Source organism: Oryctolagus cuniculus, chromosome 18, assembly GCF_051225735.1.
Source record: "Oryctolagus cuniculus isolate XC-2025 breed Fujian yellow rabbit chromosome 18, ASM5122573v1, whole genome shotgun sequence".
Lineage (NCBI taxonomy): Eukaryota > Metazoa > Chordata > Mammalia > Lagomorpha > Leporidae > Oryctolagus > Oryctolagus cuniculus.
In genome coordinates this window covers 15,226,101-15,248,711 of record NC_142884.1, presented here as the reverse complement: position 1 = coordinate 15,248,711, position 22,611 = coordinate 15,226,101, and the positions used below count along the sequence as shown (strand labels likewise).

At 59.3% G+C, this 22,611-nt stretch overlaps 1 protein-coding gene across 13 annotated transcripts; it reads right to left on the bottom strand.

Annotated features, from left to right (window-relative positions):
• Nucleotides 1-869: 869 nt before the first annotated feature.
• On the bottom strand, nt 870-22,595 carry C18H19orf47 (chromosome 18 C19orf47 homolog). Of its 13 annotated transcripts, XM_089318745.1 has the most exons (12): nt 22,383-22,480; nt 21,432-22,241; nt 20,766-20,887; nt 18,348-18,399; nt 12,802-12,889; nt 12,611-12,725; nt 11,455-11,536; nt 9,695-9,832; nt 7,456-7,608; nt 4,485-4,555; nt 1,653-1,998; nt 870-1,135 (listed from the first exon to the last, which is right to left on the bottom strand). In XM_089318745.1, exons 4-12 carry the CDS (start codon nt 18,364-18,366, stop codon nt 1,059-1,061), a joined length of 1,089 nt encoding a protein of 362 aa, XP_089174871.1. In that variant the 5' UTR covers nt 18,367-18,399; nt 20,766-20,887; nt 21,432-22,241; nt 22,383-22,480; the 3' UTR covers nt 870-1,058. The 13 variants fall into 13 exon arrangements, with proteins under 13 accessions (XP_089174871.1, XP_008249741.3, XP_008249740.3 ...); XM_008251519.5 differs by lacking the exon at nt 21,432-22,241 and having other exon boundaries at nt 7,456-7,605; nt 22,383-22,595; XM_008251518.5 differs by lacking the exon at nt 21,432-22,241 and having other exon boundaries at nt 22,383-22,554.
• Between the last annotated feature and the right edge of the window lie 16 nt (nt 22,596-22,611).

Below are 22,611 nucleotides of genomic sequence, written 5' to 3'. Positions count from 1 at the left end.
ACCCCAACCTGCTGGCTCCACCTGTTCACCTGGAGCCCCGGCGGGCACCCCCTCAGTACGGTCAGAACAGAGTTCCCACCTCCACGACCTGCTCCTGTCCCCATTCCCCCACCCCGGCCCCCATCCCAGCCAACAACCCTTCCCCCAGACGCTCAGGTCTAAACCACACAGGAGTGACTCCCAACACCCTCCCCACCAGCGCCTCCTGCTGCTCTCCCCCCACGCCACCTTGTGTTCTGCCTGGACACTGCAGAGGCGACCACCTCGCTGTCCTCACAGCAGCCAGAGCCACGGTTACAACAGGAATTTGGCCATCGCCCCTGCCTCAGACCCTCCCGAACTCCTCGCTCTCAGGCCAAGTCCACTTCCCACAGAGCCCCGGGGCACCTGCTTCCTGTCTATCACCCACCGCAGGGCTGGACGGCAGGTCCCTCACTTGCGGGCCTTTACAGTGGCTGACTTCTGCCTGCCCACCCCACCTGCTCCCGTTCAGCCTGGGCGTCACCTGCTCTCATAGGCCCTCTTACACCTGACCCCGCCCACCAGTGCCCTCAACCCTTGGCTCCTGCACACTGTCTCCCTCACTGGAGCTCAGCCATGTGTGGGCTCCCAGCACAGAGTGGGGGCTGTGCAGCAGTCAGGGGCTGAGGCCCAAACGGACAGAAACCCAGCTCTTTGCACACGGAGCCCGCAGGTGGAAAGCCGCCAACACCAGCGGGGAGAGCGGCAGCAACAGGTGCGGTCGGGGGTGGGGGGGGGCGAGTGACAGCAGCGAGGCCTTGCGGGGGGAGGAGTCTGCTCTGAGGGGGACAGAGCCCCCACCCACCCACCCTGCGCCTGACTCACCCTGAAGGAGGGGAAGGAGACGGTTTGGAAGTCACAAAAATCTATTAAACCAGCCGTGGGCTCCGCTCTCGGCACCGCCCTCCCTTCCCAGCGCCCCTCGCCCGCCACCGCACGGACCTTCGGAGAACAAGACGCCCCAGGCGGGAAAACGGAGGTGCCACGGCCGCAGCCCAGGGTCTGGGCAGCGGAGGGCAGCCACAGGCTCTACAGGCTCAGCGCCACCGTCGCCGGGGCCGCCGGGAGGCCGCAGGTGCAGGAGGGTCAGGCAGGACGCAGCGCACAGTCGGGCCTTGCCACAGGGACAGAAAACAGAAGAGAAATGAGCGGAGGAGACAGAGGCAGCCGGGGCGCAGTCACGGCCGCGGGGAGAGGGGGGCAGGCGAGGGCAGCTCCTCCAGGTGGGAGGAGGGGGATGGAGGCAAGGGAGGACACCCAGCGCTGGGAGAGGTAGAAAAGGCCACGGCCATGGCCAGAGAACAGAGCAGAGGGCGTGAGGGGAGAGAGTCCCAGTGCGGACGAGGCCGGGTCCCACCCTCCCTGTCGGGTGCCAAGTTCGACGTCCAGGAGCCGGTGGGAGGGCGAGGGAGGCCTCACAGCAAGGCTCGGCCCAGGAGCGCGGGGCGCACCCCTGCGGAGCTGCCGCCCCCCGCCCCACGTGGGCTAGAAGGTCCGGCGGCCCAGTCTTTTGAACACGCTCACGCTGCCGGCGTGATCCATCTGGGCACCAAGGCCCTCACTGGAGCCGCTGCTCCGGGGCCCCACCAGAGTCCTCTTAATGGTGACCTTGACTTCGGTGGAGGACTTACTCTTGGTGCTCGTGACCTGGCTGTCCTGGGCCTCCGGCGCGAGGGCGGCCTTGCCCAGTCTCTGGATGATGCTGACTTTGGCCAGGGGCTCCGGCTTCCTCTCAAGTCCGGGGCGTGCGGACAGCGACAGGCGCCGCAGCGTTGGGGTGGTGCTCGCTGCCGAGCTGGTGGCCTTGGCTTTGACAGTCAGAGCTGGCTGGGGACTGGCCTTGGCCGGGCCCCGCCCCAGCTTCTTCAGGACCCCGGCATACTGCAAGACAGAGCTGCTGCTGTCGTTGTCACTGTCCCAAGCCACGTCCTCATCCAGCTCCGAGGTGGCCCCCAGGCGGCTGAAGACTCCTGTGGGCTGTGGAGGTCAGAGACAGGACGAGTGAGCCACGCGGTCACTCACCACACCCCCCGCTCTGTGCCTGGCCTCACACCGGTGACCCCCACATGGCAGGGAGGGCCTGGGGGAGGCTCTCTGCAGGAGGGGAGGGGACAACAGAGCTGGGTCCAGTAAAGAAAGGGAAGAGGGGCCGGCGCTGTGGTCCAACAGGTTAAGCGGGTTAAGCCGCCTGCGATGCTGGCATCCCACGTGGGCACCAGTTGGTATCCCAGCTGCTCCACTTCCAACCCAGCTCTCTGCTACTGGCCTGGGAAAGCGGTGGAAGATGGATCAAATGCTTGGGCCCTGCACCCACATGGAAGAACAGGATGAAACGCCTGGCTTCTGGCTTCAGCCTGGCCCGGCACTGGCTGTTGTGGCCATTGAGGGAGTGAACCAGCAGATGGAAGACCTCTCTCTGACTCTTCTCTCTCTGTAACTTTTTTTTTTTTTGGACAGGCAGAGTGGACAGTGAGAGAGACAGAGAGAAAGGTCTTCCTTTGCCGTTGGTTCACCCTCCAATGGCCGCCACAGCCGGCGCGCTGCAGCCGGTGCACCACGCTGATCTGATGGCAGGAGCCAGGTGCTTCTCCTGGTCTCCCATGGGGTGCAGGGCCCAAGCACCTGGGCCATCCTCCACTGCACTCCCGGGCCACAGCAGAGAGCTGGCCTGGAAGAGGGGCAACCGGGATAGAATCCGGTGCCCCGACTGGGACTAGAACCCGGTGTGCCGGCGCCACAAGGCGGAGGATTAGCCTAGTGAGCCGCAGCACTGGCCTCTCTATAACTTTTTTTTAAAGATTTATTTATTTATCTGAAAATCAGAGTTACACAGAGAGAGAAGAAGAGATAGAGAAAGAGGTCTTCCATCTGCTGGTTCACTCCCCAATTGGCCACAATGGCCAGAGCTGAGCTGATGTGAAGCCAGGAGCTTCCTCCCAGCCTCCAATGCAGTACAGGGGCCCAAGGACTGCTCTTCCCACAGGGTCCCAGAGGACACGAGCCCGCCTCCTGCCCTGCAGCACCCCACCCCTGGCTGCACAGGCCTCTGTCTTAGGGTCAGTGTCCTGTCTGATTTCTGACCCTCACGCCCATCCCACCCTGGACTGTGAGCACCCTAAGGCTGGGGCCGGGGCTGTCTGGGTCACCACTGTGTCCCCAGCCCGCCCAGGACCGCGTGCGGAGTTGGAACTCAGGAAGTACTTGTAGAGTGAGTGACCAGGCTGGTCCTCTGCTCCTGCTCTTGAACCATCTTCTACTGCTTCCCCAGGCCACAGCAGAAAGCTGGATCGAAAGTGGAACAGCCAGGACTTGAACTGGAGCCCATATGGGATGCCGGCACTGCATCCCACTACGCCACAGTGCCAGCCCCTCTGTAACTCTTTCAAATCAATAAATAAATCTTTAAAAAAGAGAGGGAAGAAGGCATGCGGCACACAGAGGGCAGATCACCACAGGGTGCGTAAGAGAGCAGGAGCAGAGGACCAGCCTGGTCACTCACTCTACAAGTACTTCCTGAGTTCCAACTCCGCACGCGGTCCTGGGCGGGCTGGGGACACAGTGGTGACCCAGACAGCCCCGGCCCCAGCCTTAGGGTGCTCACAGTCCAGGGTGGGATGGGCGTGAGGGTCAGAAATCAGACAGGACACTGACCCTAAGACAGAGGCCTGTGCAGCCAGGGGTGGGGTGCTGCAGGGCAGGAGGCGGGCTCGTGTCCTCTGGGACCCCATGGGAAGAGCAGGTGCCTGCCACTCAGGTGGGGATGGGGTCATGTTACTGAGCCCGAAGAGCCAAGCTCTTCAGGTGACTGCATCTTCGAGCTTGAGTGTTATTCTCATCCCCGTGATGAGATTCCAGGAAGCGAGAGACAGCCAGAGGGGCAGTGCCTGGTGGGCAGGAGAGGGAGGGGACGCAGCGGGGAGCTCACAACCCTGCTACGGGCTGAGCACTGGACAGATGACACGGCCAAGGCCACATGTGCAGGCGGCAGTGGGTGCTTGGGTGTGTCCTAACCACTCGCTGTGCCTGGGGCCCACGGGACTGCAGGTCGCAGCGAGAAGGGGGGGTCTCCTGAGGGTCTGCACCGTGGGAGGATGGGCCCACCCTGTGGCTGCACCACTGCTGCGGTGGGGGCGGGGCTGGAGCAGGGGGCAGCGGCTGCGCTGTCCGGACAGGGCCAGGTGGCACAGGAGGTAGAGACGGGTGGAGACAGGCGTCCTTGGGCCAGGGCCAGGAGGGGGCTGCCGCGGGGGAAGACCCTGAGGCCAGTGTGGGACGTGGTGGGTGGGTAGCATCCAAAAGTCTACTGGAGCTTTGGCACCGAAGTCAGGAGACAGGGAAGAGGGGAAACTGAGGCTGGGAAGGCGGGTGGGACGGCCCGGGGGCAGAGGGCGCGGGGCATCAGGAGGCAGCCTGGGAAAGACAAGGGCTTACCAGTCCAGCACCACCACCCGTTCCCAACTCACTTTACTCCCTGTTGTCGTGTCTGCCTTGGTCTCGGCGCCGAGGCGGTCAAACACGGACGTCCTGTGGAGCCCTGGAGGAGACAAGACGCGGCCAGACGCCATCAGCTCTGCTTCGGGCAGGGCAGGCTGTGCCGCATCGCCACTAGTGTCTGCTCTGCTGCCTAACACTCACCGTGACCCACACACCCCTGGCTGGCATCAAGCGCGGGGAAGAGCAACAGCCAACACTCTCCTTGCACCTTTGTACAAGTTCACGAAATGAGGGACAGGTGCCGTGGCGCAGCGGGTTAAACTGTTGTCTGCAGCGCAGGCATCCCATAAGGGCGCTGGTTCAAGTCCCAGCTGCTCTACTTCCGATCCAACTCCCTAACAATGCACCTGGGAAAGCAGCAGAAGATGGCCCAAGTGTTTGGGCCCCTGCACCCACACGGAGACACAGAAGAAGCTCCTGGCTCCTGGCTTCAGCCTGGCCCAGCTCTGGGGTTTGAGGACATTTGGAGAGTGAACCAGTGGAAGGAAGATCTCTCTCTCTCTTTATCTAATTCTTTTTTTTTTAAAGATTTATTTTATTTATTTGAAAGACAGAGTTACAGAGAGAGGTAGAGACAGAGAGAGAAGCCTTCCATCTGCTGATTCACTCCCCAGATGGCCGCAACAGCCGGAGCTGTGCTGATCCAAAGCCAGGAGCCAGGAGCTTCTTCTGGGTCTCCCACACGGGTGCAGGGGCCCAAGGACTTGGGCCATCTTCTACTGCTTTCCCAGGCCATAACAGAGAGCTGGATTGGAAGAGGAGCAGCCAGGACTAGAACTGGTGTCCATATTCGATGCTGGCGCTTCAGGCCAGGGCTTTAACCTGCTGCACCACAGTGCCAGCCCCTCTAATTATTTCAAATAAGTATATTTGAAAGTCAGATTTAGAGAGAGTCAAAAGCAGACTTAGCAATAGAGAGAGAGAGAGAGAGAGAGAGAGAGGGAGGTTTTCTATCCACTGGTTCACTCTCCAGTTGGCCACACTGGCTGGAACTACGCCAATCCAAAGCCAGGAGCCAGGAGCTTCTTTCAAGTCTCTCACACGGGTGTAGGGGCCCAAAGGACTTTGCCACAATGCCAGCCCCATAAATAAATCTTAAAGGGGGGGGGGCCCGCTGTGGCATGGCAGGTAAAGCCGCCACATGCAGTGTCAGCATCCCATATGGGCGCCGGTTTAGTCCTGGCTGCTCCACTTCTGATCCAGCTCTCTGCTATAGCCTGGAAAAGCAGCAGAAGATGGCGCAAGTCCTTTGGGCCCCTACACCCCTGTGAGAGACTCAGAAGAAGCTCCTGGCTCCTGGCTTTGGATTGGTGCAGTTCCAGCCATTGCGGCCAATTGGGGAGTGAACCAGTGGATAGAAGACCTCTCTTTCTCTCTGCCTCTCCTTCTTTCTGTGTGTAACTCTGACTTTCAAATAAATAAATAAATCTTTTTTAGGAAAAAAAAAAGAAAAAAGTTCACGAAATGAGAATGGGAGAGCGCTTTCTTTAAATATTTACTTATTTTCTTTTTTCATTATTAGAGACAGCCGAGATCTCTCCGCTGATTTACTTCCCAAACCCCCACAACAGCTAGGACCGGGGAGCCAGGACTCAGTCTGGGTCTCCCAGGTAGGCGGCAGGGACCCAGGTACTTGAACCATCACCTGCTGGTACTCAGGTCGGAAGTGGAGCTGGGACTTGAACCAGGCCCCCAGCACCAGGCATTCTGAGTGGCGTCTTCACCACTGTGCCCACCACATGGAAGAGCTCTTCATCCCTACATTTCTGCTCTGTGTCCAGGGGTCATGGGCCTCCGAGAGCCTCTGCTGGGTGCCGAGTGCTCCCTACACAACGACATAAATAGCCACGGAGGGGAGTGCTCAGTGAATTACTGTGTGTAAATACCAGGGAAATAACAAATGATCATTAGCAAAGAACGACGTCGGGGCAGGCCCTTTGGCCTACCGGTTAAAATACCAGTTGGGATGCCAGCATCCCATATCGAAATGCCTGGATTCAGGGAAAGTGCCGTGGTGCAGTGGGTTAAGCCACTGTCTACTGGGCCGGCATCCCGTATGGGCGCTGGTTTAAGCCCCGGCTGCTCCACTTCTGATCCAGCTCCCTGCTGATGTGCCTGGGAAAGCAGCGGAAGAAGGCCCAAGTCCTTGGGCTTCTGCACCCTTGTGGGAGACTCAGAAGAAGCTCCTGGCTCCTGGCTTCAGCTTGGCCCAGTCCCCATCATTGGCCATTTGGGGAGTTAACCAGCTGTCTCCCCTCTCTGTGTGTAATTCTGACTTTAAATCAATAAATTAATCTTTAAAAAAATAAAAATAAAAAATCCCAGATTCGAGTCCCGACTTTCCAGTCCCAGCCTCCTGCTAACCCACACCTTGAGGGCAGCGGCTCAAGCGGCTGGGGCCCACGTGGAGGACCTGGATCGCTTCTGGCTTCCAGCCATTGTGGGCATTTGAGAAGTGAACCAGAGGATGGGAAATCTCTCTGCATCTCTTTTCTTTCAAAGAAAAGACTGAAGTAGACCTATATGCCCTAATGTTAAACCTCTTGATAAAACAGTTGCAGAACAATCCCTAGAGGAGGATGCTATCGTACCTGCGCAAAAGGCACGCAAGTCCACAGGTGCTGGTGTGGACTGGCATCGGCAGAGGCGGGATGCGGCCGCGAGGGGGCACCGGTGGGAACCCTGAGTCTCCGCTTGCGCACCCTTCCACAGTCTCCGTGCGAACAGGCCGCACGTTCTAAAACGCTCCTACGCAAGGAAGACCACCTACGCCGGTCACAAACCCTGGCGGGGAGCGAATCTCAACCAGGGCCCTGCAGCGCCACGCGACCCCGCCCAGCGCTCTCAGGCCGCCCCGCCCCGCGGAGCCTCCTCCCGGACCCCGCCGCGCCCTGGCCGTGCCATGCGGCCCGCACAGAGGCATGCCCGCCGGGCCGGTACCTTTCGCCGCCTGCTGCTGCTCCAGGATCTTGCGGGTGCGCGGCGTGGTGCCCTTGGGCATGTTGATGATGTACTTCCCCTCCATCTCGGCCGTGACCCGGCGCCGCTTGGTGGGGATCGCCAGGCCCTCCTCCTCCCTGCGGGCCAGGGCTGCTGGGAGGGAGGGGAGAGGGTCAGCCGCCTGGGACAGGAGGTCATGGCGCCCTTGGATCCCCTACCTTCCCACTGACGGAACCACCGAGAACCTCCGAACTCTGGATAAGATGGGGTCACAGACAGGGCTCGAGGTTCCCAGGCTGTGCCCCCCGCCATGCTCTCTGTGGCTCCGTCCCTACCCCAAACAGGCTCACACCCACCCCAGCCCGAATCTCCTCAGACAAGGAAGCTGTGGGTGGTAGAACATTCTAGAACCCATCTAGGCCCTGCTTCCACAGGTATGCCCAATTTTTTTTTTCCCTTAACATTTATTTCTTTGAAAGAGTTACAGAGAGGCAGAGAGAGAGAGAAAGACAGATCGTCCATCCTGGTTCACTCCCCAAATGGCCGCAAGGCGGAAGCTGGGCTTATTTGAATCCAGGAGCCAGGAGCTTCTTCAGGGTCTCCCACACAGGTGCAGGGTCTAAGGACTTGGGCCATCTTCCACTGTTTTTCTAGGCCATAGCAGAGAGCTGGACCGGAAGTAGAGCAGCCGGGACTCCAACTGGCGCCCATATGGGATGCCAGCACTGCAGGCAGGCAGCTCTACCTGCTGAGCCACAGTGCTGGACGCAGGCATGCCCAGTTTTCAAAAAGAATCCAAAGCACAAATTATATTGTACCTCAGTGTTTATGAAAATAATCACCCCATGGCTGGCACTGCAGCTCACTTGGCTAATCCTCCACCTGCAGCGCCGGCACCCCAGGTTCTAGTCCCAGTTGGGGTGGCAGGTACTAGTCCCGGTTGCTCCTCTTCCAGTCCAGCTCTCTGCTGTGGCTTGGGAAAGCAGTGGAGGATGGCCCAGGTGCTTGGGCCCTGCACCCACATGGGAGACCAGGAGGAAGCACCTGGCTCCTGGCTTCGGATCGGTGCATCGCCAGCCGTAGCAACCATTAGGGTAGTGAACCAACGGAAGGAAGACCTTTCTCTCTGTCTCTCTCTCACTGTCTATAGCTCTACCTGTCAAATAAATAAAAATAAATAAAAAAATAATCCCCCCAAATGGGTTAAGGGGTGAAAGAGCTCCCTCCAAGATTCGCCATCTTTCCAACACTTTACACGTGAACCTGAACTTCCTTGCTCAGGACTCACAGCACACCAACCAACAGCCAAGAGGGGAACAGGAGTGACAGGAAGGGGCGTGGAAAACTGAAGCCCTGTGGCCTCGGCTCCTCACCATGCCTGAGGGGTGGGGTGGGCAGGGCAAGGCACAGGCCACGATGCAGGGGGAGGACCTGAGCGCCTGAGCTGAGACCTGGAAGAGGAGCAGGGAAGGCAGCTTGAGCAGCAAAGCCCCGGAGGGAAAGGAGGCGCACAGAGCAGGACCCCAGATGGCCGTGGGAGCCTGGAGTTGATGCTCCGAGTCTCAGGCAGCCCTGGAGGTCACAGACAACGTCTCAGGGACACCCTGGAGGCCTCAAAGGAGCCTCTGGTGCTCAGGGGAGGCCATGGGTTCTCCACCTTTGAGCCCAGGCCTCAGGTGCAACTCAGCGGGCAACATTTGTCTAAGAAGACTGGGCCAGCCATGCGGGACAGGGAGCTGGGCTGCCCTGCGATGCCAGCGTCCACATCAGAGTGACAGCTCCAGGCCCAGCTGCTCTGCTTCTGACCCAGCTCCCTGCTAAGGTGCCTGGAAAGCACTGGAAGATGGCCAAGTGCTTGGGCCCCTGCTCCCCACCTGAGACGCAGATGGAGTTCCAGGCTCCTGGCACAGCCTTGTGCGTTGTGGCTATCTGGGGGAGTGAACCAGCAGATGGGAGAACTCTCTCTCTCACTCTCTCTCTGCCATTCTCCCCTTCTAATAAATAAATCAGTCTTTAAATTTAAAAGAAGACTGGAGCGCTGAGTGGGTTGTGGGACACGGGACTTCCTGCATCTCCTTGGGAGCTGCTGCCGCCGCCCACGGCCATGACAAGTTCAGAGGCGCCCAAGCCCATCGTGCTCTGTGCACCCTGCGGCTGTCACAGCACTTTGCAAGGTGGGGCACCAGTGCCCTGGGTACCTCGCTCCCCGCTCCCCGCCCCCGCTGCCTGAGCCCCTCACCAGCGGCCTTGGCACTCTTCGCTGCCATCTTGTTGGACACAGTGACGGAGATGTTGGAGGTGCTGGTGTCCGGCCGCCGGGAGGGCGTGCCGGGCGGGGAGTCGCGGTTCAGGCTGTTGGCAATCATCCGGGAGGCGGCTGAGGAGGGCGAAAGGGAGAAGCTGGTTGGGCAGGGTCCCAGACTGAAGGAGGAAGGGCAGCCCGTGCCACCCCTGCAGCCGCACTGTCCCCAGGAGGGAGATGCTGGGCGATGGGGGTGACTTACTCCTCCTGGGAACCAGCCCACCCTCCCTGCCCTGGGGGATCCCTGAGGCCCTGGGCAGCCTGGCTGCCAACACACCTCACCCGTCCCACCCACATCGCGGCAGCCCCTCTGGTGGGGAACCACAGGCTCGCCGGGGTTCCTGGCTGACGGCAGTGCCACCCTGAGCAGCTCCCGTCCACCCCGCCACCCACCCTCATCACACCCGGCACTGAGGTGGGCTTGTTTGCTAGTGGTCTCCTGCCCAGTCCAAGACCAGCAGCTGAGGAGGAGGCAAGGCCGGAGTCCTGCGTAGCCCCAGCGTGTGGGACAGCTTCTGGCCCTTTCTAGGCCCTCAGTAAATGCCCGAAGAGAACACCATGGGGCAGGCGCCTGGCTGGGACGCCTGGGGTTTCCTCCACTCTCCGCTCCCAATTCCAGCTTCCTGCTGACACCCAGAGTGGGAGGCTGCAGCAACGGCTCAAGTGGCCGGGCCTGGCGGCGCACACGGGAACCCAGACTGAGTCCAGCTCCCAGCCCTCGCTCGGCTCGGCCTTGGCTGTTGCAGGCATTTGGCTGTTGAACCAGCAGGTGCGGAGCACGTGCTCTCTGCCTCTCAAATGAATTTTTATTTTTTAAAATCTGGTCAGTGAGGAACCAGAGAGAGGGCGTGATCCGGAGGGAATTCTAGGCGATGGGTCACGTTTCTGGCTCTGGACCTGGCTGCTGGCTACAGCAGCGTCCCGCCTGCCATGCCATCCACAGCCAGCTGCAGCAGTGACCCCTTTCCTGGCTGTCGTGGGGAGCTCTCACTGAAGTCAGCCGGACACGGTCATGGGCCTTGTCCACCCCCGACTCCGGGCCTAGCCACGTGACTTGCTTCGCCCAATGGGATGGCGGCAACTGCTCCGTAAGCAGAGACTCAACAGGTGCTTCATCCTTTGCTGCTGCTTTTTGGATGGGGCAGCCTCCAGCGGGTGAACAAGCCCGAGCCAGCCCCCGTGACGGGGGAAACACATGACCGGTCCTTCCTGCTGGCGCAGGTGACACGCGCCACTGAGCCGGCCCAGGGCAGAGGCGACCGGCCAGCTCACGCCATCACGAAATAAACGTCTGGGCTTTAAACCACAGAGTGGAGTCTGCACGGTCAAAACCTTTTTTAATTGCATTTTTTCCCATTTCTTAGTTATCTTATTTGAGAAGCCGTCTATGGGTTCCGGGCATGTGGGGCATGTGGACCGCCTGACGGATGATCCCTGTCTCTCTGCCTTCAAATAAATCCAAGTATGAAAAAGGAAGGCTGTGTGGAAATGTCATTCCCAGAGGCCGGTCGGAACCTGAGCACGTGTGCCCCCAGGAGCAATGGCTCAGGCCTGTGACGTCACAAAACCCAGGTGCCACACGGAGGATCCGTGCATGTGCCACTCACTCCCGGGGACCCTCGTCCCCTCTCCCACCTACAGGATGACCCCAGTGTCTCCTCCCCGGAGTGCAAGCGGCCGGAACCAACGGGACTCACCACTGGAGGCGCCTCGGCGGATGTCGCCTGGGAGGGGGCTGGGGCTGCAGGGCACAGACTCAGTGGCAGCTCTGCACATGTCCTGTCACGGAGAGGGACCTGGGTTACCACAGCAGTCGGGGACCCAGGGATCTGGTGACACCAAGATGATGAAAAGGAGTGTTTAACACGCGTGGCTCCAAAGAGGAGGCGGCATCAGGCCCACTCGGAGGGAAGGGCGTCCCAGAAAACGCACGGCCAGGACTCCCCAGAGCTGCGAGGGTCACCAAAAAACAAGTGACCCCGTCCCAGGAGGGACCCGGGAGACATGGGAAGTGCCGTGCGGTGGTATCTGGCCTGGATTTTGGCACACACTGGGGGAAAAGCAGAAGAAATCCAGGGCCTGCAGCTTAGTTAACAGCTGCGCACTCACGCTCACGTCTTGGTCTCGGCAAACGTACCACAGCCGTGTACGGTGTTAACACCAGGGACACCAGGCCGAGGAGCCACGGACACCACCTGCACTGGTGCTGGCTCTCTTCCATAAATCTAAATGCGGCCCCACGTTAAGAAACTTAAAGAAAAGAACTGTTTCACTTGGTGGCCTTCCCCGTGACAAGTGGCACAAGACAGGGGGGTCCCGTCCTGGATGACACACAGTAGCAGGGGCCGCAGCTCGGGGGTGGGGGAGCCCACAAGCGCAGCTCTGCAGCGCGCTTCCCTCAGCCAAGGGGTTCAGGGCAAGCGGGGCGGGGACGGGGTGTGGCAGGCCACAGCGTGCTCTCGCAAAGGGTTTGCCATTTTAACGTAATAAGCACTGTGCTGCAGGCTGGGCACATACACAGTTAGGGCCACTCCATGCAGCCGGTTTCAGAGAGACCGGATGGGGGGTGACCGTAGGTGCAGGGGCAAGACTGGAATGGCTCCCACGTATATATACGTACAAATCCTCCAAGGCACGTCTTCCTCTCTGGTTTCAGACGGAGAAGTTAGTCTCAGAGAGGTCAGATGACACGCCCGATGTCACCCAGCACGTGAACAAAGCAGCCCCGGCACCAGGTCAGCCTGCACTTGCTGCCAGCCTCCCCTGGCTCTGTAACTGCCCCCACAGCCCCCCGAGGGACAGGGCCCCCCCAGGGACAGGGTCCCCCAAGGACAGGGCCGGCAGGGCACCCACCTGGCGGTGCACCACCTTGGCGTGCTTGAGGATGGCAATGATGTCGCCCACCACGGTCACACCCAGCTCGTTCATGATCTCCTTGTTGAGGTCCAGCAGCATGCTCTTCTGGATCCTGCGGGCGGGGCAGCGGTGAGGCCCGAGAGGGCCCGCCCACGGGGCCGGCCAGCTCCCGCGCCCCGACCCCTCACCTGTTGTCCACAAACATCACGGCGTAGTTGACAGCAGGTCCTGCAGGAATGCCGGCTTCCTTGAAGAACTGGATCCACTCGGAAGTGGCTGTGTGGTTGGACAGGGCTCGTTATTCCCAGCATCCTCCTTAGAGACCACAGCAGCAAAACCGCAACAGCAGCGGCTCCCACAGATTAAACGCCCATCACGTGCTAGGCCCAGTGAACGCTCCACAGGGAACAAAGCACTCTCTACACAGGGTGTTAAGTGGTATTCCGGCCCCCTGGAGGAGGCCAGCGCTGTGGTGTAGCGGGTTAAGCGGCCGCCTGCAACGTCAACATCCCATATGAGTGCCGGTTTGAGACCCGGCTGCTCCACTTCTGATCCGGCTCCCTGCTGATGCAACTGGGAAAGCAGCAGAAGACGGACCAACTGCTTGGGCCCCTGCGCCCACGTGGGAGACGCAGATCGAGTTTCAGGTTCCCGACTTCAGCCTGGACTTCAGTCTGGCCCAGCCATCGCGGCCATCTGGGGAGTGAGTCAGTGGATGGGAGACCTCCCTTTCTGTCTGTCTCTCTCTCTCTGTGTACTCTGCGTTTGAAATAAATAAAGCTTTAAGGCTCCCTTGATTTTCCAGTAAGGAAACCGGCAGGGGGAAGTTGGGCAGCTCACCCCAGGTCACAGGCTAACCAGGTCAAAGTTCCCAAAGCTCCACCCTCTGCTCACGGCTCCCGGTCCCCAACAGCCAGAGGATGGAAAGAGAAGTCACAGAGCCTCAGGCAGCCCACTCTGCCCCAGGCACAGCCCCACCTCACAGAGGGCCGTGGGATTTGCTGGCATAGGCTTTGGAGCTTGGGTTCAAATCCCAACTCTGCCACTTCCTGTCTGAGGGACTTTGGGCAGGTTAGCCCATGGGGCCTCAGTGACCTTATCTGCACACTGGGGACAACACATTTAACAAGTATCCCATGAGCACCTGGCACAGGTTAGGTCGTATCCTCGGCACCGGGGACACCACGCGGCTCTGGGCCTCTGCCCTCAGAGCTGACGTCTTGGTGCCCATGTCCTTGGATCATGGTGCCGACGCTGTGAAAAATCTCACAAAGCGACTTTCTGTGGTGCCTGGCAGACTCTCCGGACCATTACCATTACCACCACCTGCTGAGACCAGGCAGCCCCCACCCACGAACCTTCCTGTGTCCGAGCGTCTTCCTGGCCAATCAGGCAGGAGCCCTGCGGGGCCGGTGCTGGGTGTTGGATAAAAGCCTGGTCCATGGGGAACGACTGCCTCCCACACTTGAAGGTCTGCGACACTAGGCTCTCGGACCTGGCCCACGGCTGAGGCGGGCCGTGTGCGAGGAGTCCCTTTCTTCCTTGCTCCTGGTATGTAGCACTCCCTGGTAGTACCGAAGAAGACTTGGATTTAGGCCAAGTGAGGCTCCGAGCTGGGAAGGGCCGGCCTCCAGGTAAGAGGCTAATGGGGGGGGAGGAAGCCCGCATGGGGCACAGGCAGGGCCGTGGGCCAGGCCTCTCACAACGAGGACCCTGCCCAGTACGCAGCAGCCCCTCCACCAGGGTGCTGTCTGGCCCCAACCCTCAGGGACTGGGTAAAGACGAGAGCGCGGGAAGGGCCCTTGCTGTACACAGACGCTGTCTGCCTGCCCGGCCACAGGCCCCTTTGTCACACCATCAGGGAGCACCCTCTAACGACCCCAGGTATACGGGATGTCCAGAGCAGGCAGCTCGAGAGACGGCAAGGAGACGTGGGGTTGCTGGGGCAGGGGGCTGGCGGGCTGGGTAATGGGGGAAGTGACGAGAATGTGTGGAAACACTGTGGTGCTGGCTGCCCGGCTCTGAAGAAAGACTCTAAAGGCCACTGGACTGTGCCCTTCAGCAGGGACAACGTGTGACAGGCAGTCGGATCTCCGCCGCTAGTAAGCGACTGATGAGTGTGACACGGGACAGGGGATCCTTCTGCCTCTGACTCGGGCTGGGATTTGCACCACGAGGTTACTGAAACCTAGGGTCCCGGAGGTGCAGAAGCTCCCACATCCAGCACACGCCACCACCTCACACAGGCCGGCTGTGACAGTGACCCCACAGGACAAACGTCCTGTTGCCAGCCAGCGTGCACCTCGCCATCGGCGAGCTGTGACTATGAGCTGGTGGACATGCACAGAACACTCCCCGCAGCACACCCACAAGTGCTCCTGCCGCAAACCAAGCAACAGTCACTGAGGGCAGTCACTCACACGGTCAAGTGCGACCTGGCAGGGGCAAGGACAGGACAGTGCAGCTACGCCTGGCAGCCAAGGCGACCCTCCAATGGGATGTGGAGCAAAAGCAGTCAGACACAGAGAGCGCATGGGGCGGTCTCATTCGTGTGAGCTCAAAGCCCGAGCCCACAGAGCAAGGATGCTCCCAGTGGGGACACAACCCAAGAGAGCAGGTACACAAACATGGCAGGAGTGGGCAGGCGACTGGAACAGGACCCTCCCCGAACCGGCAAGGTCTGTGTCCTCTTATGCTTTGTTTCTTCTCATCCACTTGAAAGGCAGAAGGACACAGGGAGGTAGAGGAGCGTCTACCACCCGCTGCTTCACTCCCCCAAATGCCCACAACAGCCAGGGCTGGTGGCTAAAAGCCAGAGGACAGGCGCTCCAGCCAGGTCTCCCACGTGGATGGCAGGGGCCTGGGCACTTGGGCCATCCTCCACTGCCTCCCAGCATGCATCAGCAGGGAGCCGCATCAGACGTGGAGCAGCTGGAACTTGATCTGCACTCCAATATGGGATGCAGGTGTCCCAAGCAGGGCTGGACCCGCCACACCACAACATCCACCCCAAGCCCTCTATCTCTTGACTTAGTCAGCTAGGAGGGCTTTGGTTTTCTCAGCCTTCTCATTCAGCTATAATGCATGCATGTCAACACGTCCTCCTATCCGAACAAACCCTGTTAACTAGAACTGAGAACAAGAAATAAAACTTCAGGGCTGGCACTGTGGTGCAGAAGGCTAAGCCATCACCTGTGATGCCAGGATCCCATATGGGTACCGGTTCACGTCCCGCCTGGTCCACTTCTGATCCAGCTCCCCGGGAAAGATGGCCCAAATACTTGGGTCCCTACTACCCAGGTGGGAGACCAGATGAAGCTCCTGGTTCAGCCTGGCCCAGCACTGGCCATTGTGGCCATTTGGGGAGTGAACCAGTGGATGGAAGATATCTTTCTCTGTCTCTTCTTGTCTCTCTGGAACTCTGTCTTTTATTTATTTATTTTTAAATATTTATTTATTTGAAAGGCAGTGTCACAGAGAGGCAGAGGCAGAGAGAGAGGTCTTCTATCTGCTGTTTTACTCTCCAAATGGCCGCAACGGCCAGAGCTGCACCAATCTGAGGCCAGGAGCCAGGAGCTTCTTCCAGGTCTCCCATGTGCGTGCAGGGGCCAAAGCACTTCGGCCATCTTCTGCTGCTTTCCCAGGCCACTAGCAGGGAGCTGGATCAGAAGTGGAGCAGCTGGGACTTGAACTGGCGCCCATTTGGGATGCCAGTACTGCAGGCCACAGCGCTGGCCCCTGGAACTCTACCTTCTAAATAAATAAATAAATCTAAGGAAGGAAGGAAGGAGGGAGGGTGGGAGGGAAGAAAGGAAGGAAGGGAGGGAGGAAGCAAGCTAGCGGGCTTGTCTTAGGGCACGCGTTGTCGGCCCACGTTGGAGTGCCTGGGTCTGACAATGGTCTCCTGTTCCTCACTCAAGTTTTCTGCTAACGCAGACGCTGAGAGGCAGCAGTGACGACTCCGCCCACAAGGGAGGCCGAGGTTGAGTTCCGGGCTCCCAGCTTCACCTTGGCCGGTTCAGGGATTTGGGCAGTGAATCAGCAGTAGGAGCACATAATCCCTCTCTCTTGCTCTGCTTCTTGAATTAACAAATTTGCAAACATTCAGGGGCAGGCTTCGTGGCACAATGGGTTAAGCTGACACTTGGATACCTGCATCTCTGTCAGAGTACATGGAATCCAGGTCTACTTCCACTCTTTTTTTTTTTATTTATTTATTTGAAAGTCAGAGTTACACAGAGAGAGAAAGAGAGGCAGAGAGAGGTCTCCCATCTACCTGGTTCACTCCCCAATTGGCCACAATGGCCGGAGCTGCACCAATCTGAAGCCAGGAACCAGGAGTTTCTTCCGGGTCTCCCACATGAGTACAGGGGCCCAAGGACTTGGGCCATCTTCTACTGCTTTCCCAGGCCATAGCAGAGAACTGGATACCAAGTAGAACAGCCAGGACTTGAACCGGCTGCCTATATGGGATGCCGGCACTGCAGACAGCTGCTTTACCCACTACACCACAGCGCCGGCCCCTCCTTTTTTTTTTTTTTTTTTTTTTTAAGATTTTATTTATTTATTTGGGAGGTAGAGTTACAGAGAGTGAGAGGGAGAGAGAGAAAGGTCTCCCTTCCATCCACCGGTTCACTCCCCACTTGGCCGCAACAGCCTGAGCTGAGCTGATCCAAAGCCAGGAGTCAGGAGCGTCTTCCATGTTTCCCACACGGGTGCAGGGGCCCAAGGACTTGGGCCATCTTCTGCTGCTTTCCCAGGCCATAGCAGAGAGCTGGATCGGAAGTGGAGCAGCCAGGACTAGAACCAGTACCCAAATGGGATGCTGGCAGCGCAGATCAACCTACTGCGCCACGGTGTCGGCCCCCACTTCTGATTCAGCTCCCTGCTAATGCGTCTCAGAGGCAGCAGATAATGGCCCAAGCACGTGGGCCCTGCCACCCACGTAGGAGACCTAGAGAGAATTCCTGATTCCTGGCTTCGGCCTGGCCCAGCCCCAGCTGATGCAGGCATTTGGCGAATGAACCAACAGAGGGAAGATTCTCTGTGCCTCTCCCTGTCACTCCATCACTTGGCTTTTCAAATAAATATAAAAAAACTAAATGAGCTAGAAAGTCATCCAGGAGCCCCTCCTGTTGGCTTTGTTGTCACTGCTCACTGCCCCTTCCCACCAGCAGCTCCACCTTCCAACAGAACACACGGGCTGTCCTGCCTCTGTGATTCCAGCGATGGAACCCTATGCGATACCTTCAGACACCTGCCTTCCAATTGCTCTCAAAACAACCCAAGTATGTTTCATGCACTCTTCTGCACGTCCAATAAATCCCAAGAACTATTCAAAGCCACCAGCTCATCTCTATGCCCTGGGAACACGCAAACACAGACCTAAAGGGAGCCTGACGATAAGGCAGCCAACAACAAGAACAGCGACCATTTGTAGAGAATTTTGCCCAAGATTTCACGTGGAACAACCTCCCTGACCCCAGGACGTGGCGGGGGCACAGGTGAGAAAACTGAGGCTCTGCAAGACCGGAGTTCACAATCCAAGTTCTTGCTGGCCAAAGCCCACAGTCAGGAGGCCCGGGAAGGCCCAGCCCCGCCCCCACGTTCCTCCCAGCACAGCTGTCCCTGCCAGTGATCCGCGCACCCCCCCCCCCGCCTCCTCCCCTCACCAAGGCCACACCTCAAAGAGGGCAGTCGGGAGAAGAACCCTGGGGAGAGGCCAGAGACTCACCCATAGTCACCGACACCATCGTGTCCCCTGCCCTGGTGCTGCTCCCCGGAGCCTGGAAGACACAACGCGGAGAAAGGGCCATGAGTGGCTGCCGGCCGCCGTGTGTGTCCTGCGCCCGGGGCCCAGCTCTCCGTGGGCCAGAAGAGCGTTCCTGGGCTGGGGGCTCACCGCCTATGAATAGCTGGAGCAGCTGGCAGGATGTCAGCGTGTGACAGAGCTGCCACAACTGTTGCCTGTGCCCGGGACGAGGCCCAGGGACAGCAAGTGTCCACAGCTCCATCCCCACACACCCCACAGATAAAAAAGACACCCAAGCCCAAGGCTTCAGCCATAAACACACATTCATTCTCCCACTCAGAGACTCTCGGTGGAGGCGGTCACTTGGCCTAGACCTGGTCAGTTCCCAGCCCCGCCTTCAGGTCCCGGCTCCCTGCAGTGCAAACCATGGAAGGCAGAGTGACAGCTCCAGAGTTGGGTTCCTGCCACTCACCCAGGAGACCGTGACTGAGCTCCAGGGTCCTGGCTTCAGTCCCCGGCCACTGCAGGCATTTTGGGAGTGAACCAGCAGGAGCAAGCTCTGTCTCTCTGCCTCTCAAATCAGAAGGAAAACAAAGACACACACACACACACGCACACGCACGCACACACACACTGAGAACCTACAAAGTGTGCAGCACTTAGGAACACTGGGATGAACAAAAATCATGGAACTTAGCATCCGTTTGGGGACAGAGGAGGAGAGGGAAAGCAACCAAGCAAACAGCTAACAGCACAGCGCCAGGAGACCCGTCATGTCACAGAGCGACATGGATGGCTGGGCAGGAGGCTGCCACCATCCACGGAGTGATCGGGGAAGACCTCAGTGCCATTCAGAGACCTGGCGAGGGAGGCAGTAGCCACGCAGTTTTCTGGAGGAAGGCTCTTCTAGAACACACAGCGTCCCGAGCCAGGAGCCAGCTCTCAGGGACAGCGAGGAGCCAGCGTGGCCGCAGGTGCGCGAGCGAGAGAGGAGACAGGTCAGAGCCATGGGCTCCCAGAGCAGAAACAGAAAACCAATTTTCACTTGGCTGAGCTCAGCAGACGCCACAGAGCTGTCCGAGACCCAGGCACGGCCGTGGAGACGTCCTCTGGCTGTGAACAGCAGTGTTGCAAGGGAACCAAAGACGCAACTTCCACAGGTGAGGATTCACCCCGTGACCCCAGACGCCAGGACCCTCAAGCCAAGCCTCTCCTCTTCCTGACAGAGCCCCTCGCCTCACCCCTTGCTCTTTCACTTCACTCCGCTCCCCTGCACCCACCCCAGCCCAGGAGCGAGCCTCCCCCTCTCCGTCCTCGGGCTACAGGAGCCCCCAGCCCAGCACTCTGTGCTCACACATCCCCCAGCCTACCCCTCCCACCCCTCTGATGGAATAACAGAGTTGTTCAGAGTAGGGACTCTGGAACCAGGCTGCAGCGTTCAAGCCCAGATCTGCCATTCACTAGCTGTGTAGCCTTGGCAAGTCACTGCGCGGGTCGGGACTCAGTGTTCCCACCTGTGAAATGGGACAGCACGAACATGACTTACCTTCAAGGCTGCTGCGAGGGCTACGTGGCTGCCACACAGAAGGTACCTGAGACAGTGCTTGGTGCGTACTCAGCTGTGCCTGGTCTCACCCCCAGCCTCCAGCCCTCCCTCCCAATCGGGTGCCTTGCCTGCCTCCTGGTTTTTACACAGGATGTCGCCTGCGCCTCGAGTCCTCCTGGCAAGACCTCCTCCCCTCTGCTCAGCTGCCACCTGCTTTGTGACTCTCTTCCTAAGTCCCTCCCATGTGAGACTCCTCTGCCCAACTAGAGCCCACCCTGCCCGCTCCAGCTTCTGTGGAGTCTGACGGATCAAACGGGAGTGCAGACATCACTCAGCCCTGCGCTGGACACTCAGACCCATCTGCCCTTCTGGAGTTTACCACGGGACAAAGACTCCACGACAGGCATCTCTCAGGAAGTTAGAGAGAAGCCAGCACGGCGCACAGCAGGTTAAGCCACAGCTTGTGGTACCAGCACCTCACATCAGAGGGCCAGTCTGAGTCCTGGCTGCTCTGCTTCCGATCCAGCTCCCTGCTAATGCACCCGGGGAAGCAGAAGATGGCCCAAGTGCTGGGCCCCTGCCACGCGTGCGGGAGACCAGGATGGAGTTCCTGGCTCCTGACTTCAGCCTGACCCAGACCTGGCTGTTGCAGCCACACTGGGGAGTGAAGCGGCAGATGGAAGATTTCTGTCTCACTCTGCCTTTCAAATGAATGACTCACATACCACGTGCCAGGACCAGAGCCAGGCCTCACGCCGATGCCTCCCAACAGCCTCCTGAGTGGGGCCTATTACTCGCCCCTTTCGACTCACGGGGGAGCGCCCATTAGCCCAACGCCACTTCTAGCCACTGACCTTAAATGGGATTCGATACCAAGTTCTCCTTGATCGTGATGCCGTGAGGTAGGTGCTGTTGAGTGTCTACTACGTGCCAGGAACTGAGAACACACACATCTCAGGGACTCCGCACAGCCACCCTGGGGAGAGAGGAACACTCAGCCCGGGTTGCAGAGGAGAGAGGCAGGTCCGGCGTCAGGAGGCAGGGCCCACGGCCCCAGGCAGGCTCCTCCAGGGGCTGCCCGGCACTAGATCCAGAGTTCTCCGTCGCGAGGGCTCAGTGGATGCTTCTGGAACCACTAGGTGCGGTACTCGCCCCTGCTCCTACAGAGATCCCCGCTCGGCTCGGCCTCCTCTCTCCGCCATCTGGGAAGCCCACCTCCATCTCTGAATAGCGGAAATAACCTAAGAGTGACTTTTAAAACGCCAGCGCTCTTTGGACTAAGCTCTTAGGAGTCTTGGATCCAAATCCCATTTTTTACCACTTCCTAACCTTGACCCTGGGCAAGCGGCTTCATTGTTCTCGACTTCATTTCCCCAGGGTGCCCAAGAACGACAGGGGTTCCTAGTCTCGGAGGCGTTACAGGGATTGAGTGAGTTGGTAAACTCACAGCCCTGAGAATGTTTGGGCATTAAGGGAAATAAATCTCCAGTGAGCTAGGGCGAAAGCGGGGCCTCCCTCACCCAATGCCAGTCATATGCGTAGCGTGAGCTGGCAACCAAGCACAAGACAACTTGACTGCATCCAAGGGTTCTTGCCACACGAACTCCTATGCACAAGCTATTCGCTTTTCAGTTATCTTCCAGTTTCTGTCCATGATTTTACGGACCGTTCGGTCTCCATTGTATTTCAGGTTAAATGTTCCTTCTTCCGACGGCCAGCCACGTTACAGGGAGATTTCCGTTAGGGTAGCAATGCAACTTTTCCTTCTCAAATCAAGGGAGGAAAATGCAACCGTTGTTTCCAAGAGAAAGCAAGCAAAAAAATCTAACAGTGCAAGGTTTGGCAACAGGGGCCGAATAGTGACGGGATGTCCGTTTTTCCCGGCTCCAAGTCTAACTGTGTCCTACTGCTGTCTCTGAGCCGCCTCCTCCCTCCACTTCCTCGAAATTTCCAGCTACACCAATGAGTGCTCGAATCACCACCACCGTCGTCCCTATCTGCGGAGCTCCTGCAGGGCCCCGCAGAGCCTGAGTCCTCGCCATGACCGGATGAAACTGGCACTAGGGGCCCTTGCTGTAGAGACAATGAGCTTCGGCGGGGTGAAGGCACAGGCCCGCGCCGCACACTGGAGCTGCGACCTGGATCCCAGTCCGCCGGCCTCCGAGCCCAGCCATCTCTCACGCCCAGCGCCAACATCCTCAGTACCAACAGTAACAGCACGGGAGCGAAGAGAGCACGCTGTGCAGGCTCTGGGGGCGCCCACGTGCACGGGCCGACTTCTCACGCACAGCCCAGGATGCGGGGGCTACAGGCGGATCCTGACCCCCATCCTACAGAGGAGGAAACTGAGGCTCAAAGAAAAGAAATCGCTGGCCCCGAGCCGCGGAGTGGAACCCGGACTGTAACCCCAGATGCCACCCATCCCCACCGCATCCGGCCCAGTCCCGTCACCCCCCTGGCCCGCGCCTCACCTGGGCCACCCGGCCCGCGCCCACTCGCGCCGCCCGCCCGCCCTCCCGGCGGCGCCAACTGTCAGACACTCCTCCCTTGGCTCGGGCAGCCCGCCCCGGAAGTGCTGCCCTCGCCGCCGGAAGTCGGACTGACTCGTCCGCGGCCGCTCTAGCCCGCCGGGCCGCCACCAGCAAGAGTACGAGCGGCGACCGTCACGTGATCTCCCATTCTCCGCCCCACCCCGCGCCC

What these genes read in the sequence shown, in the direction of transcription:
- C18H19orf47 (XM_051836397.3), bottom strand. Translation starts at nt 18,627, where the DNA reads ATGGAGCTGTGGACACTTGCTGTCCCTGGGCCTCGTCCCGGGCACAGG. An exon ending in GATGGTGTCGGTGACTATGG is followed by an intron (nt 12,890 to 18,347) that starts GTGAGTCTCTGG and finishes CCAACCACACAG; the next exon opens with CCACTTCCGAGTGGATCCAG. An exon ending in CCGCCGAGGCGCCTCCAGTG is followed by an intron (nt 9,833 to 11,454) that starts GTGAGTCCCGTT and finishes CGCCCTCCTCAG; the next exon opens with CCGCCTCCCGGATGATTGCC.